Raw genomic sequence first — 16,783 nt, 5'->3', positions numbered from 1 at the left:
TAGGGAAAGTGAGACACTAATGTGTGCAAGGAGAACAAATGGATTGGATAATATTACGTTAAAGTTGTGTGTGTGACCCTAGTTCACCATCAAGTGCTTTCAAACACACCATCGATGGCTCCTGACATGTAAGAACCACCTACAATAGGCTTTTATATCGCTCAAATACATAGTGGCATTGTGCACCTATTGAATATTTTAATGGTATTTTCACATCTTATAATAACCAAACCATTACCAAAAGTCTTTTTCTCATCATTGCAAACTTATGATTGGGACTAGCAAATTATATCATTTAATACAATCTTAATGTAACTAATAATCACTAGAAGCAAGGACTAACAACCACCAAGTGCTTTTGTTTAGCAATAAAAACATGACAACTTCATTGGAGAAAGAAAAGCGAAATTTGAACTTCATATGTTCAAAAGATTTGTGATTGCACTTGAGCGTGCGTGTATCTTAGTGAATATAATTTGGTGAAATCAAGGAAGTGAGAAAAATTGACTCAACAAAGTTGAAGCTTAAAGAGAAAATGCCATAATGGAAAGAGTACTCCATTACTCGTAGCCATGTTGAGGGGTCCATAACAATTTGAACTCTATTAGGCCTATTCTCACAAAGTGGTGGTGTACACACATGTCAAAAGTAGGAAGGTAGCAAAATGAGATCCTTTGCCTACTTCCACATTGGGAAATTTCAGAGAATGTCCAACGACTTATAGGGCATGCTATGTAGGGTAACACTCACATAAACTTGTGGCCAACGTGGAAGGTTGCACTTAACCAATTGCCTTGAACATGTTTGCTTCCTTGTGTGTCCATAAATGTGAGTCCATGGACACATAAAAACATTTGTTACCCTTGTGTGAAACAATATAGGATCTAGTTATGCTAGGAGGTGGTGGTTGGGTGGTCAATGGTCCAATCCATGTGGCAAGATCATCCAAGTAACCCATAAAGGTAAGCTTTAAGTTAAACTGTAACATTTGAAAAAGGAGTTCAAGAGGGGAGAGAAGAAAGAGTGCTTGACATGGCATGCTTAGGACAGAGATGGTACAAAGAAAGATGCTCATTGGACCTTGCCATGGGTTGTTGGCACCACCAAGTTGATTGACCCCCACAAAACCTTCATTAGACATGTTGGTATCTTATGGTTGGGGAGCATAGCACACATAGTTAATCATTGGCAACAATCCTTACTCTAGTTATTCTAGTGATACTATGGATGCTCTTGGTAGCAGGGACAAGACAAAGGCTAGGGTGTAGACACGAACACCCATTCTTTATTTTTCTCTTGATTCTTGTGATATTATGGATTGTCTTGGTAGCAGGGACAAGCTAAAGGCTACACCATCCCTTATTTTCTTTTCTCCCCACCAACATCCAAAAAGACATTGCTCTCATCAGCATGAACTTGTGTGAGCAGCTTGGTATCGACTCAAGCATGAAACATATAGTCTAAAGGGTATAGTAAATAGTGATGTTAGCATGAAACATAGAGTTTTTGGATCTGGCCAAGCACAATGTATTTTGTTTGGAGTACCCACTAAAAAGAATCCTCGAAGCTTTGGTGATTAAAGCTCATCGATAATCTAAACTTGTGATGTTAGGTAAGATATAGATACATATACACAATGTTAAATAGCAGATGAAATGCATGTCTTAAAAGAAAAACATATATGGAAGATAAGAAGTTGCTGATTTACTATCCTTGTTTATATTGCAATCCACGTAATCTTTGACATACAATACCTTTAAAGAACTTAGCTTCGAGTGTTTACGAGAACACGGCTGTCTCCATGCAATCTCTTTAGCTCTTTCATCGTGGAGATACATACCATTGATAAATTTGAAATTGGGGGAGGGGTAAGAGAAAAACAGACAAGAGAGCTGCCAAATTTAGGGGCGCGAGCTGGACGGGCCTTACTCTAAAGCTCGACGCAGAGGGCGGTAAAATGGAGAGAGACGGAAAGCGAGAGAGAGAGAGAGAGAGGACAGAAAGGAAGAAGAAGAAAGAAGAGGACGCGCGGGGCCAGCCATAGCCGGGTTTCTTCTTCATCTCGTTCATCTCCTTCGCATTATTTACCTTGATATTGACATCCTCTCTCTCTCTCTCTCTCTTCCGCTTTCCCTCCCTTTCTGTACTGCCCTACCCCTTCCCCCCCGACCTTCCATGCTACCAGCAAGCAAGATGATCACGGCGCGGCTGCACGCTCCGCGGCCTGCCTTTCACCATAGCTGAGCTCTTGAACGAGACAGGAATTTCACGCAGCTGTTGCTTCCACTGTCCCTGCCATTTGTCTGAATAGCATCGTCGAAGTCACCGTCACCGTCACACACCACCTCGAAGCTTCCATTAGACCTTCGCCCGCTCTGGCTCTCACCACTGGCTCGCAATGATGCGCAAACAAATGGTCAAATCGGCTCCGCAGGTACTTCTCCCTCTTTTTCTCACTCTCCCTCCCTCCCTCCCTCGCTCCCTTTCTTTCTCTTCTTTAAAAAAACAAATATCTTGTGGCCCTACTATGGTGGAAGCAGATCGAAAACCTGCGGATCGTTGCGAGCTTCAGAAAGGCACAAATGTGCTTTTCTGAGTTTCGATCATTCGATTACAGACTTGGATACCGAAATTTGAATCTAAAAAGCATAGCTCTCCTCGAAAATAAATTTCAATCACGCGAGTATGCCATTGCGTTGAAGCTTCCGATTAACCTCGAGTATGCTATTGCTTTGAAGTGTTCGATTGTTTAACCGGTAATAAAGGAGCTTTCGGTTGATATGACGAATGAGGATTGCTACAAGGGAGCTATGGTTTGTTGGTCTCACAAAAATCACGAGCTCCAGTTTTATGCGCTTGTTAGCAGGCTAACTCCACAGCTCTTCGAGTGACATTTTCAGCGATAAATTCTAGAGTGTAAGATTGACACTCGAGATTGAAACCGCACAATCTAGGGCTGTGTTATCAAAGCCGACGGCCTAGGCTTGAAAGCAAAAGGGTTATGGTTTTATACAACAAATTCATGCACTCACAATGATTAATAGTGGCCTTATGATGAAATAGCCAAGGTGTGCCCATGGATATCCACACGATGCCAGGTTGCAACCTCGAAAGCATACAACTTCCTTAAAACCATATGTAATCCATGAGCCTTAGCTTAGTGTTGTGCACTATTTTGTAGAACCTGAAGGTTGTGAAGTAGTGGACAATTTACGCTGATAGTAAAGGCTTGTACTTTGCTAAAATGCTTTCCACGTGTATAGAAAGCACTATTTGTACCTTGTTCTTCTAGGCAATGGTCTCCTTGGAAAAAGAGACTTGGGTTTTCCTATTTCCTTGTGAGAGAGGAGGTCAGAGGACTGGTGCATGTGTTGGAGATTTGAGAAGAATCTACATGCAGAGTAGTGGTTGCTTGGGAGGTCATGTAGTGTAAAGGGCTAGCCTCATTGGTGCCTTGCTTTCATTTCTAGGCATATCGTGTGTATTAGGAACAAGGGAATAGACGTGGTTCTTGATATTTATCTTTCTGTCTTTAAAAGTGTGCACACTTTCAAAAAGTTGATGATAAATTTTGTCTTAGGCTTCACATGAAGCTATATCAGCTCTTGATAGTCCTCTTTGATGTCTTTAAATATAGTTTTACACTTTCAAAACCCAATATATGATTCCCTTTTGGAGCAATGCTAATATGTCATTGATCCACTTCCCAGCTCAGTTTTGTTGAGCACACACGTGCCTTGAAACTGAATATGGACTTTTGGATTCAGGAAGGACCAATCAAACTTAGATGTGCATTAAATTACTCCTCAATAGATGAGGCAGTATGCAAGATACCAACACTCTATTTTTCCGAAAAGGATGTTGGCAGACTTCAGTTTTTTGTTGATCGTGATTGCTTGGCTGTATATGATTACATCTGCCTATTATTCAGCCCTGGCCCCCAACAGTCTAGCAGAGCCTTCAGGTGTGTGACTGACTGCTTGAGCTTGCTGTCCAAAGTTCCCCTGGCCATTGTGTGCCAGTTGCTCGAATGATGCCCAAAAATGGTGTGTTTAGACTCGGTTTTGTATTGCTTGCTTTTTTAGCAGTTTTGCCCTTTCTATGAGCAAACCAGTTGCTAGACAGCTGCATTTTCAGCGTGTTGAGATCATCCGTCCAATCCCTCCTTGTGCTTTGCCAGGAAAGTAAACCGCGTTTTGCAGTCAATCTTACTAATCAGGTTGCTGCTAGCTCCCATTTGTCCCGCTGCCTCCATCTTACTACTAGTCTACCTAGAATGCAGAGCTGAGCCACTAAAACTAGAGGCCTGCATTAACACAAGATTATCATGCATTTTGGCTTAATTGTATTTCACTAAAACAATCTCGAAATATTTATTTATGAAAAAGGGGTTATTTTAGTTGAGTAGGAAAAATGCCCTAATCCCTTTTAGAAAGGACATATTGTGGGCATCCTATCCTATCCCTTATTTTGCTTTCGGCCTCGGAGACATTGGCCATCGGCTATGGCCTTGCTGCAACTTGCCCATGCCTTGGAGGTGATGTTGCGAGTTTGAGGAGGTGCTTCCGTGGTGTTGAGCTCCTTCTGGTGCCATCGCCAACACTGCACAAAGAACTCAAAAGCAAAGAGATACTTCGGAAATGGAATCCATATACCAAGATATGAGACAATATAGAACCAATGTGAGTCACCGGTTGTGAAGGCATTGGCACGCACTTTCTTCCACTTCTCTTCCTCCACGAGAACTTGTCAAATGATGAATGATAGATGATGCATGATACATAATGATTGTGAGGAGAAGCCTGAATAAATAGGCAAAAATAATGCCATAAATGATGTCAGGTTGGCTAGTAATAAATGCCATAAATACCATCAAAATGACAAATAAAAAGTGCCTAAATATCTAGAATGTGCCCAGCTCTCTCTGGCATGCATAGACTCGATAATGAATTGATAGATTTGCTAACACTCTCTCTCAAATCATGGATGATTTGATACAATACAATGTACAATGATAATGTCCCATCATAGTACATACAACAAGGACCACCAGAGTAGAACCATGGATATCCAAGCTGTGGGTGTGTAAGCCACCACCAAGGTGCCTTGGAGAAAACTTGATGTTGATGTGGAGCCCAGCAGCTCTCAATATTTGTTAACAATGCCTCGCAATAGTATACAAGATCATCTTATCAAAAATGCCTTTGAACATATATGACCATGGATTCCTTGTCTTTGGCTAGGTTACCGGAGAGTTCCCTCATGTGAGCTCGAATTAGAAGCTAATCGAGCTCTCTATCAAAGGAATTGCCTAGCATGAACTTGGACGTCAATCCTAGCTTTAGGATTTGAACTTGCAAACTATGGTTGATGCTTTAGGGAATGTGCACTTGTATACTCGTATAGAAGAGATGTACTAACCCCATCTCACCACCCTCTCATATTCCCTCTCTGGCATTGGAGAGTTGTGAGGGATGACTGCATCATCTATACTAGCAACTTGGAAGGGAGGTTCTTGCAACCATTGTCTTTGGCCACATATTTGGGTCCTAAACTTGGACCTGGAGATGAGGAAGACTCGTCGAGAGAGTCGTCACCCTTTGTCACTGTCCATGCGTGCGCCTGTTGTAACTTGCTAATGTCTTGCAATCTTTTCGGAGTGTCCCTTCTTGCCACAACAATAGCATCAAGACTTCTGCTTCTTTTGTTGTAGGTTACCTCTCTCTAAAACTGGTACATTTAAAGCACCAAGAGAATATCCTCACCGAAATTTGAAGCTGAACATAAGAAGTCTCCAACATAACACTTGTAGATGAGGAAATAATGTAGGCATGCTGACCATCAAGAGGAGATGTTGGAGGAGCCATGAGGAGGGAGATACAGAGAAGATGAAGAAAGACAAGGGATCTTTAGGGAGAAAAGTATTCCAAAAATACACTGACAAGGATTGCACAAGTTCAAGGTAGTAAAGAGAGCACATAGAGAAAAGAGCAATAGTAACCATAGTGATGAGAACCAACAATTGGATGCACATGAACCCTCTCAAAAGTGGAGCAGTGTATCACAAAAGGTAAATATGGACCAAATACAGCCAAAAAATAGCTTGAAACTTGTCACCCAACCTTGCACAAAAGCAAGAAGGCAAAATGCAGACGTTGAGCAGTAAATGCAGGCAACCTACAGGAAAACAGGTTGACTCAGCCTGCTGTCCCCAAAACATTGATTTTGAAGGGTCAATAACAGGTCCCTAGCCCTGAAACAGCCCTAGAAATTTAGAAATGCAAATGGCAGACTGCAAAATGCTGAGAAACTAGCAGGACATGTCAAAAATTAGCAGAGGAAGGTCCCCTAGGCTCTAAATCAGTTGCAGCAGTTCGAATAGGTTCAAACAATAGATGAAAAGGCAAAATTCAGACTTGAAACAGTGTAAAAACAATAGTAGGAACAATGATCTTGCAATCTGATACCATGTCAGAAGTGGATGTAGTGATGGAAGCATGGAAAATTGTTGTAATAGACTGTTGAACACAAGAGACAAAGGAAAGAGAGAGAGAAACACTACAAAAGAAAATAACACTGTACAAAGAACTCAAGTAAAGAGATACTTAGGAAATGGAATCCATATACCAAGATATGAGACAATACAAAACCAATGTGAGTCAGTGATTGTGAAGGCACCGGCACCGGCATCGGCATTGACACCTCTCTCTCCACCAGAATCTATCAAATGATGAATGAGAAATGATGCATGATACATAATGATTGTGAGGAGAAGCTTGAATAAATAGGCAAAAATAATGCCATAAATGATTTCAGTTTGGCCAGCAAAAAATGCCATAAACATCATCAAAATGACAAATAAAAAATGCCTAAAATATCTAGAATGTGCCCAGTCCTCTTTGGCATGCATAGACTCAACCATGAATTAACATATTTGCTAACACTCATCTTCCTTGACCCTAAAGTGTACTTAGTGCATATGTACTAAGTCACTTCATAACCACTATGACCAATGCTACTAGTGTCTATTAGGATACCCAAGGATGTCACACTTTCTCCCTTATGAATGATTGTTGTCCTCCACAAAATCCTTAGGAATAAAGTGGAGAAAACAACTCTTCAACGGACGTACCAACTCCTAAGTAGCCTTTGTTTGAGAATGGTTTTTCCACTTGACCAAATACTTGGAATAAATGGTTTGATTGGATCGTTTAGTCCTAAGGTTGAGAACCAATTTGGGTTTGAGTAGAATATAACGAGTGGTATCCTCGAGTCATGGGATGTTCTCAATGAGAACAATGAGTACAATGAGTTTACCATGTCCTCATAGTTATCTCAAACAACTAACATGGAACACAAGGCAAACTCGGATCCTTGAAGATAGCTTGTAATACTTATTGGTAGTTATCAAATTAAAATCCTTTCGGACTTTAAGGTAAACCCACATGCCCTCTTGGGGAATACTTTTATGCTATCTTTCTCTCAATAGTCAGCTTTCGGGTATCTCCACCACCAAAGCTTTCGAGGCTACTAGATGCCTCTTGAACTAGTTGCCAAATCTTACCAAAGTGAAGATAATTTCGGCAACGCCCTTTGAGAGAAAGATAGAAATCATGCAAATTTTTTGATAAGGATAAGATATTAACTTTGAGTATTCGATTAATGGCATTGGCAATCATATTAATTGCACCCTTTCTATAATGAATCTCAAAGTCAAATTCTTATATTAGCTTCGTCCATCTCCCCTTGTGGCCACGGAGATTGGATTAATCACAAAGGTATTTTAATAAATGGTGGTTAGTTCAAATAATAAATTGGGCACCGTACAATAATGACACCATAATTTAAGTGCATGGATGATTGACAATAATTATTTTTCTTAGGTTGTGTAGTGCATTTGGACACTAGTGAGCTTATGGCTCTCAAATGCAATTGGTCGACTGTCGTGATAAAGAAAAGCACCCATAGCATAATCACTTGTTTTTGTATGAATCTCAAAAGGATAATTTAGATTGATAATCTGTAACATTGATGTAGTGGTAACCAATCTTTTTAATGTTTGAAAACATTGATTGAGCTCCCTAGTCTAAACAATCGGCAGACTAATGTGCTTCCTTTTTTTTGGGGTTTTTTGGTGGGTTGTTTTAGATACCCTTAAGAAAATGTGTTAAAGGTTCAATAATATTAGCATAGTCATTTATAAACTTACAAAAAGTCCAATAAAACCCAAACAAGATTTTACTTGTCTCATGGGTCTTGAAATAGGTTAATCCAATACTATTTGAACATTTTCAAGATCAATCCCAATGCCATCAATTAAGATGGCATGTCCAAGGTATAAGAGCTCTGTGTGAAAAAAATTGCACTTGGATAGTCTTGCAAACTATAGCTCGTCTTAAAAGACGTTATGCGATATGCAAATGATTCGCATGCTCCTTATAAATGAGGATGTCATCGAGGAAAACCACTATCCACTTTTTAAGATATAGATGAAATAAATAATTTATAATTTATCAAAAAGTTGCAGGATCCTTAATCAATCCAAAAGGTAGGACCAAGAATTGATAATGTTTATATTGTGACTGAAATGGAGTGTCGGTTGTCTATTCCATGTAATGGATACTTATTCTTGATTCTTGATGGTCGACTTATTGAGACCTTTAGAATCGACATAGAAGCACATTGTGCTATCGTTCTTTTTAGCGAGGAGGATAGATGTGCCCCATGGAGATTTACTTGGCTTAATAAAACCCTTAGCTAGGTGATCACCAAGTTGCCTAGCTATCTTGTCTTTCTCATTTAGGCTAAACCTATAAGGTTGTTGAGAGATGAGATTGCTATTGGACAATGTTTGGATTCTATGATCTAACATAGTGCGAGATGACGGAAGTTTGTTGGGTAATTTGAACGGAAATACATTAGGATATTTGTGTAATATTGGATCCGAATATTTACTCACATTTGGATTTATATTAAGATTTTTATTAAAATAAATTGAATTACATTGTAAATCAAATGATTGAACTTTTTCAATGAAACTAATATACGTAACTACATTTGGATTAGAAAAACACCTACTAAATTCCAAAATTGATATCATGTGTATTAGTTTTTGTGATTTCGAAGGGTACACAACACTCGGTTACATAATAGTGACCATCTTCTTTAAAAGAGAGTACATGAGCTTTATAGTCAATGTATAAAGAGGGTTATTTGTTAAAAAAAACCATGGCATGCCTGTTAAAAAAAACCATGGCATGCCAAGAACAGCATTGGCATGATGAAGACTCATGAGTCGAAAGCTGAAAAGCTGATGGTATTGTTGGATCGAAAGATCCCAACTTGGTACCATTTGGTCCTAGTGATCCACAATAGGCCCCTTCGTATAATAGACACAATAAGCTCAGTCAGTAGTTATTGTATGGAGTTGCAATTTTTGCATCAAATAGGAAAGTAAATTGTGAGTAGAGTCATTATCAAACAAAACTGTAACTTCTCAGCCATTAGTACATCTAGTGACCTTTAAAAGATCACGAGGGCCAAATATGGTTTTATTTATGGACTAACCATTGCAACTACTCACATTAACAAAATAGTCTTTCGATAAAAAATTATAAGAAATACTTGGAGCTTTTACAGGGTTTATTGAAGTCTTTGAAGTAGACTTTGGCTTCTAATTCTAAGGACACTCTCAATCACCTCGAAAGTGGCTTGCTTGATGGCAGGCAAAGCAATGACACCTTTTGAGTGATCCTTGCTACGAGTGACTTTGTGCTTACCAATATTTTTTCTTACGCAATTCTGAAGGTGGCTAAGAGTTGTTGTCGAGGTAGAATTTTTTTTTAGCTTAAAGGTGGAGATAGCTCAATGAGAATCACACGTTGATTAGTTGCCCCTACTCGTAGTTAAAGTAGTATAAATTTTTTTTGCATACCTATAGATGTCCTCTAGTGAGTATAACGGATTGTGGAGAATCTCGTTCTGGTAGTTTGACTGTAATTTAAAAAGATATTGCATGTAGAGCAATGCTTGAGGTCATCCAAAGCTTTTGTTTTGTCCTCTAGTGAGTATAACGGATTGTGGAGAATCTCGTTTTGGTAGTCTAATTGTAAATTGGAAAGATATTGCATGTAGAGCAATGCATGAGGTCATCCAAAGCTTTTGTTTTGTGAAGAACTTTGAATTCTTGTGAATATGCACCAAGGGCTTCTTTAAATATTGAGCTCAAATAATTTATAGAAATGTTTAATCCGGTCATCGGTTACGAAACACTTCTAAAAAGTAGATTGAAAGTCTGTCCATGTTCTTGGCTCGGGGTGTAGCCTTGCCCACCAATTATACGCCTTTCCTTGTAACATGGTTCATATCTATTTTATATACTAAGTGTCATCGGACTGATACAAATCAAAGTAAGCTGTCCATTTGGCCAGCCATGAATTGATCTCTTCTTGTCACATTTCTTCTTCTCACCTTATCAGCTTGGAATTGAAGAGGCAATGCCCTCATAGCTGCAGGTACAAATGCAAAAGGGGGAGTATGCATCTTGGCTAATTACCATTGCATGTCCTGGATTTGAGCTTGGAGAATCACCACTAGTGATGAATCTTCATTGGATTTGATGGCTGAAGATGCTTCAGCTCGTGCATGTGTTTGGATTTGGGAGAAGCTAGATGGGCATCCTCCGTGTATTGAGGTTTGATATGAATAAGTGCATCAAGAAGCGAGACTCCACGAGAAGCCACGATGTCAAGAGAGGAGTAGATCGAGAGAGAGCAAGAAGATTGAGAGGAAAAAGTATATTGTGAGAGTATGTGTTATTTAGAGTCCAAAGAGAGGTAGGGTGCTGATGAAAACAAGAGTGTAAACAGAGTGCATTAAGTGCAGATCTGTTCCATTGTTCCTTCACCACACAACTCAAAAACACACACCCCTCTTACACTGCCTCTCACTTGGTCCATGGTTGTTTGAACATGGTCCCAAATTGTTCCTTCACCACACAACTCAAAAACACACACCCCTCTTACGCTGCCTCTCACTTAGTCCATGGTTGTTTGAACATGGTCCCAAATTGTCCCTTGCATGGTCCACGATTGTACTAGCTAAGGCATATGCAGCCATGAACTCACATGCACACACAACCCAAAAACACACACTCCTCTTACGCTGCCTCTCACTTGGTCCATGGTTGTTTGAACGTGGTCCCAAATTGCCCCTTTCATGGTCCATGATTGTACTAGCTAAGGCGTATGCAGCCATGAACTCACACACACACGCACACACACACACACACACACACACACACACTCTCTCTCTCTCTCTCTCTATTGCCGCCTTGGGTAAAACATCACTTGTGGAGCCATTAATATACTCTTCTCTCTTATGTCGATATCTTCTCTCTCTTTACTCTTTCACCTTGAGATGAATATTTTTTTGCTTCCAAAGGTGATGCCTTTGTCAGAGTATACGCTCTGCCCCGGTCCTTGAGACATGGAAGTTCAAGGGTTAGTATTCATGCATTGCTTAGTGTGGTTGTTGCATTGAGCATTGTATTCTATTCAAATTGATTTATTTCATTATTTTTTGTATTTAGTGTCTTTGAGTTACCATAATCCTAAATGTGTTCTATTATCAGTTTGTGCTTGATTGTATGATTATATTTGAGTTTTTGTGTTAAGACATTTAACATGGTATTAGAGCCAGGTACTCTTTCAAGGAAACTTAACTTTGAATCTAAAAGCTCTTCTCAATGTTACACTTATTGTGTTCCTCTTAAGTTTTGGTGTCAATGCTCCCTTATCTCATGGGTACTTTTTACCTTCTAGCTGGAAAATGGTTTTTTTCCTGTGTGAACACTTGTCGATGGGTGTGATACTTGGTACCTTAGGGATTGTACTTTCATTCAGTTTCACATAGTGGATTTGACCATCTAGCACTCTCTGCTCTCTTGTTGTTCACTTGTTCACTGTGAGTGTGCCAAATCGGTGAATCCTAACCTAATAGTGGTATTAGAGTCATACCTCTTTTCAGCCACCACCTTGCTCCTGTGTTGCCATAGCCGGTGTTGAGCCTTGAGCTCGGATTCTCTCTCTCTTCTCGGTTTGTTTAGACCATTAGTTCGAGTTTGGCTGCCTGTTGTATTTCTTGTATTGTGTGCCATTAGTTTGCCTCAGTAGTACCGGCTCAAGTTTGCATCAATGGTCCATTTTCTTGTTGAATGGTTAGGACATTGGTCAAACTCGTCAATTTTTGCCATACTTCTTTGCCTTGATCAATTGCTATATGCTTGTTTGCTGTGACAAGCTTGCCACGCTTGTTTGCCCTGATCCATCACGCCACATGTCTGCCAATAGGCTCAAACACTTTAAATTTCTCTTGCTTGCATGTAATGCCCCTATGAAGCACACAATTTCTGGATTTTGCAGCAAATTCAAAAATTTCCCAAATTTCTTTTGGGATTTTGGGGCTTTTGCCTAAAAGCCCCAAATCTCCCAAATTTTTTGGGAATTTTGTACTTGTTGGTGCTCAGAAATTGCTTGGTCTTGCACCAAAATTTAGGGCTTTTCACATTTGAGCTCCAATTTCACCAAATTAAACTGACTAAATTTAGGGCTTTTGCAAAAGTTTCCCATATTCATCAACGTTGAGGCCACTTATACCTTCTACATTGACATTTGCGCACATTGGAGTGGCCTTTTGGCTGAAAATTCTTCATCTATACTACCAATTTTTTGAAAAATTGTGAGTTTTTGGTATTTTCTTTGCTTTATTTTTGTGTTGCAATTGCATTTGTATTTTGGACAGCAGTTGCTTATAGAAAAACCAGAAATTTCAGCCAGCTATGGCTAGGTAAAGTGATTTGCTCAACATGTTTAGGGACTCTGACAAATTAGATGGCACTAATTATCCCATGTGGGCATACTTGATGAAGCATGTACTTGTTGCCAAATAGCTTTGGGGTTATGTGTGTGGTTCTGAAGTTAGGCCCATAGGCCTTGCTACATAGAATGCCATAGTTTCTTTTGGCTCATCCACAATCACCAGTGAATCTTTAGCTCCATCTCCGATCAGTTGAAATGGGCAAGCGTGATGCCCAAGCTCATGCTTATGATTGCACTTTTGTGCAAGGGGTAGGTTATCCCGCATATTCAGTCGCACACAACTGTGAAGGATGCTTGGGATAAGTCTTTGCAGCATGTTGGTAAAGATCAAGTTGAAGCAAGAGTGCCATATGTTGATCACGGAAAAATCTCCCATTGAAGATCCACTCATGTATGTTAAGACAAAAAGGGGGGATGATAAGGAAAACTTTAGTATCTCTTTTTCTTCCCTTCTTTTCATTACGCTTCTCAAAGTTAGAAGGAGTTTGGTATATTTTCTTCATTAGATTTTGCATCTTCACCTTCATTTCAACTTTCATCACCTAATCAAAATCAATTTAATGCATCATCATGTTCATAACAATTTCAAAATCCATCCATGCTACCCACTTCTTTCATTGCATTACCATTATCTTTCACGCCATTCACTCTTGTATATTAAATATGACAAGGTTTTGTTCATATCACAATGGGAGGTCCCTTAAACATAAGCATAACCTTTAGGGCCTCTACACCTTTAATTCTGGGTGGTGCTCATGCATCTTCAAGGGAGGCTCAGCCTCCATCCTATCCACCTTAAGGTTACACCCAGCATTATGGAAACATTCATGTTCTAGTGCCTCCATCAATATCATATGGGTACTCAATCTATTTTTGCCTACCTACCTTTTATTCCTTCTTATCTCCCTTCCTCTTGCCCACCTTATTCCTTTTACCCATCTTATCCAACATTGCATGGTTCATTTTCCTTATCAACCAAGCACGCTTTTTTTGATAAGTCTCGTTTCAATGGGTCAAATTATATCTCTTGGTCAAATTTGATGAGGCATGTACTTGACTCTCAAAACCTATGGGTCCTTGTGTAGGGGTTGGAACCCCAACATGATCTCACACTTGTTTCATATCAAGTTGTCTACTACTAGAACGGTAGGAATGCCTCCGCCATAGTTGAGTTTGTTAGCAGATATGTCTGTTCATGGCATAGTTTGTGCATGTGATTCAGTGGGCTAGGACACGAGGATATTATTATGATTATTAAGGCATTTTTCTTGCATTTTACGATGGTCATTTTAGCATTTGTTGCTGGCCAATCTGACATGATTTATGGCATTATTTTTGCCTATTTATTCAGGCTCCTCCACATTCATTGATCATTCATCGCTGGATTGGTTTTGGTGGAGGAAGAGGAGCAGGTGTCAGTGCCTTCACAACCAGTGACTCACATTGGTTTTATATTGTCTCATATCTTAGTATATGGATTCCATTTCTTGAGTATCTCTTTGCTTTTGAGTTCCTTGTGCAGTATTCTTTTCTTTTGCAGTGTTTCTCTTGTGTTCAACAGTTTATTACAGTGGTTTTCCACACTTCCATCATTGGATCCACTTTTGACATGGTATCAGATTGTAGGATCCTTGTTCCTGTTGCTGTTTTATACAGTTTTAGGTCTGAGTTTTGGCTTTTCTACCGCTGATTGGACTGTTTCTGACTGCTGCAACTGATTTCCAGCCTGAGCGGCCATCTTTTGATCATTTTTTGCTTGTCTCCTCTATGTTTTGTAGACTGCCATTTTTGTTTTCAGCTTTTTGGGCTTGTTTATAGGGATGGGGACTCGTTACTGACCCTTCGAAATCTGCATTTTGGTGTCTTGCATTTTATTGAGATCAGCACTTGTGTTTTGGCTATTTGCTTTTGTGCAAGGCCAGGCGGTAGTATTTTGAGGCTTTGGTTCTGGTTATTTTTGGTCCATCTTCTCACCTTGCGGTACACTGCTCAGCTTTAGATAGGGTTTATGTGCATCAAGTTGTCGTGTTTTCATCACTACACTTTGGCTATTGTTGATATTTTTTATATGTGCTTTCTTTATCAGCTTGGGACTCGTGCAATCCTTCTGAGTTTGTATTTTTGGCATATTTTTCTCTTTCAAGATCCCTTCCCTTTCTTCATCTTCTTTGTATCTCCCTCCTCATGGCTCCTTCGGCATCTCCTCTTGATGGTCCACATGTACATATTCTTTACTCATCTACAATTGTCATGTTGGAGACTTGTTGTGTTCAACTTCAGGTTTTGTGAGGATGCTATCTCTTAGTACTTCAAATGTTCCAGTTTCAGAGAGGGGTGCCATACTGCAAAAGAAGTAGTCTCCGTGCTATTATTGTGGCTAGAAGGGACACCTTCGGAAGGATTGCAGGACATTAGTAGCTTTACAATAGAAGCAGGCGCAGATAGTGATGACTCTCTTGATGAGTCTTCCTTTTCTCCAGGTCCTGATTTAGGCTTCATCTATGTGGCCCCGACAATGGTTGTAGGGGCCTCCCTTCTAGGTTGCTAGTACAGGTGATGGGGTCATCCCTTGCAACTCTCTAGTGTCAAAGAGGGAGTGAGAGGGTGGTGAGATGGGATAGGCTATCTCATCTATATAGGTATACAGGTGCACATGTTTCCGAGAGGGGTTTTCTTGACGCATTGACCGAAATTTGGTAGGTTCAAATCTTGGAGTTGGGATTGACATCCAGGTTCATGATAATGCTATTTATTCGATCGAGCATAGGATTGGCTCCTTATCTTGAGCTCATGTGAGGAGACACTTTGGCGGTTTGGCCAAAGGTGGGGAATCCATGGTTACATATGTTCAGAGGCAGTTTTGACAGGATGGTCTTGTATGCTATTGTAAGACGTTGTTGACAAATATTGAGAGCTGCTATCATTCTTCTCTATTTTTAGAAGTCGATACGATTGATATGGACATCAAGTTCTCTTCGAGGCACCTTGGTGGTGGCTTGCGCATCCATTGCTTGGGTATCCATGGTTCCACTTTGGTGGTCCTTGTTGTATGTACTATGATGGGACATTATCATTGTATATTGTATTTGTATTAGATTACCCATGATCTGAGAGAGGATGTTAGCAGATATGTCACTTCATGGTTGTCTATGCATGTGATTTAGTGGGTTAGGGCACCAAGATATTATCTTGATTATTTAGGTATTTTTCTTTGCATTTTATGATGGTCATTTTAGTATTTATTGTTGGCTAACCAACATTAAATGCTGGCCGATCTGACATGATTTATGGCATTATTTTTGCCTATTTATTCATGCTTCTCCTTCACATTCATTGATCATTCATCACCCAATTGGTTGTAGTGGAGGAAGAGCAGCAAGTGCCAATGCCTTCACAGCCAATGACTCACATTGATTCTGTACTGTCTTATATCTTGGTATATGGATTCCATTTCTTGAGTATCTCTTTGCTTTTGAGTTCCTTGTGTAGTGTTTCTCTCTCTTTCCTTTGTTTCTTGTGTTTAGCGGCTTATTACAGCACTTTTGCACGCTTTTATCACTGCATCCACTTCTAACAGAGTTGATATAAGGTCGTCTTCTTGAGTTTCACTCATAGGAACATGGAATGGCCAACTTTGGGTCCCTTGTTTCCGTTCCTTGTCCCTATATTACCTGTTTCATGACTATTCTATATGACAAAACTAACATTCAAATCAAAATCAAAACCAAAAATAAAATCAAAATAAAAATTAGGCCCGCGAGTTATAAGGAACCTCCTAGTCTTCTCTTAAAACATGACAGAATGTACCTAAAAAGAATAGATATGGTTAACATTGTCAAAAGATTTGCCATCATGATGGCGAGTGCTGATCAAAGGCTAGAGACACGTAGCCCAAATCAAATGCT

The 16,783-nt window shown here is 39.8% G+C and overlaps 1 protein-coding gene across 1 annotated transcript in view; it reads left to right on the top strand.

Annotated features, from left to right (window-relative positions):
- Positions 1-1,974: 1,974 nt before the first annotated feature.
- LOC148015403 (myosin-11-like) overlaps positions 1,975-16,783 on the top strand; it is a 107,553-nt gene continuing 92,744 nt past the window's right edge. The window contains exon 1 of the mRNA XM_087665521.1: positions 1,975-2,434. Coding sequence (XP_087521647.1) covers positions 2,399-2,434 — 36 coding nt within the window. The 5' untranslated portion in view covers positions 1,975-2,398. The remainder of the gene's footprint in view (positions 2,435-16,783) is intronic.

Source organism: Lygodium microphyllum, chromosome 24 (assembly GCF_053477565.2).
Source record: "Lygodium microphyllum isolate KBCC chromosome 24, Lygodium_microphyllum_v1.1.10, whole genome shotgun sequence".
In the NCBI taxonomy this organism is placed as follows: domain Eukaryota; kingdom Viridiplantae; phylum Streptophyta; class Polypodiopsida; order Schizaeales; family Lygodiaceae; genus Lygodium; species Lygodium microphyllum.
The sequence above is the reverse complement of the archived record's forward strand: the minus strand, read 5'-3'. Positions and strand labels throughout refer to the sequence as shown.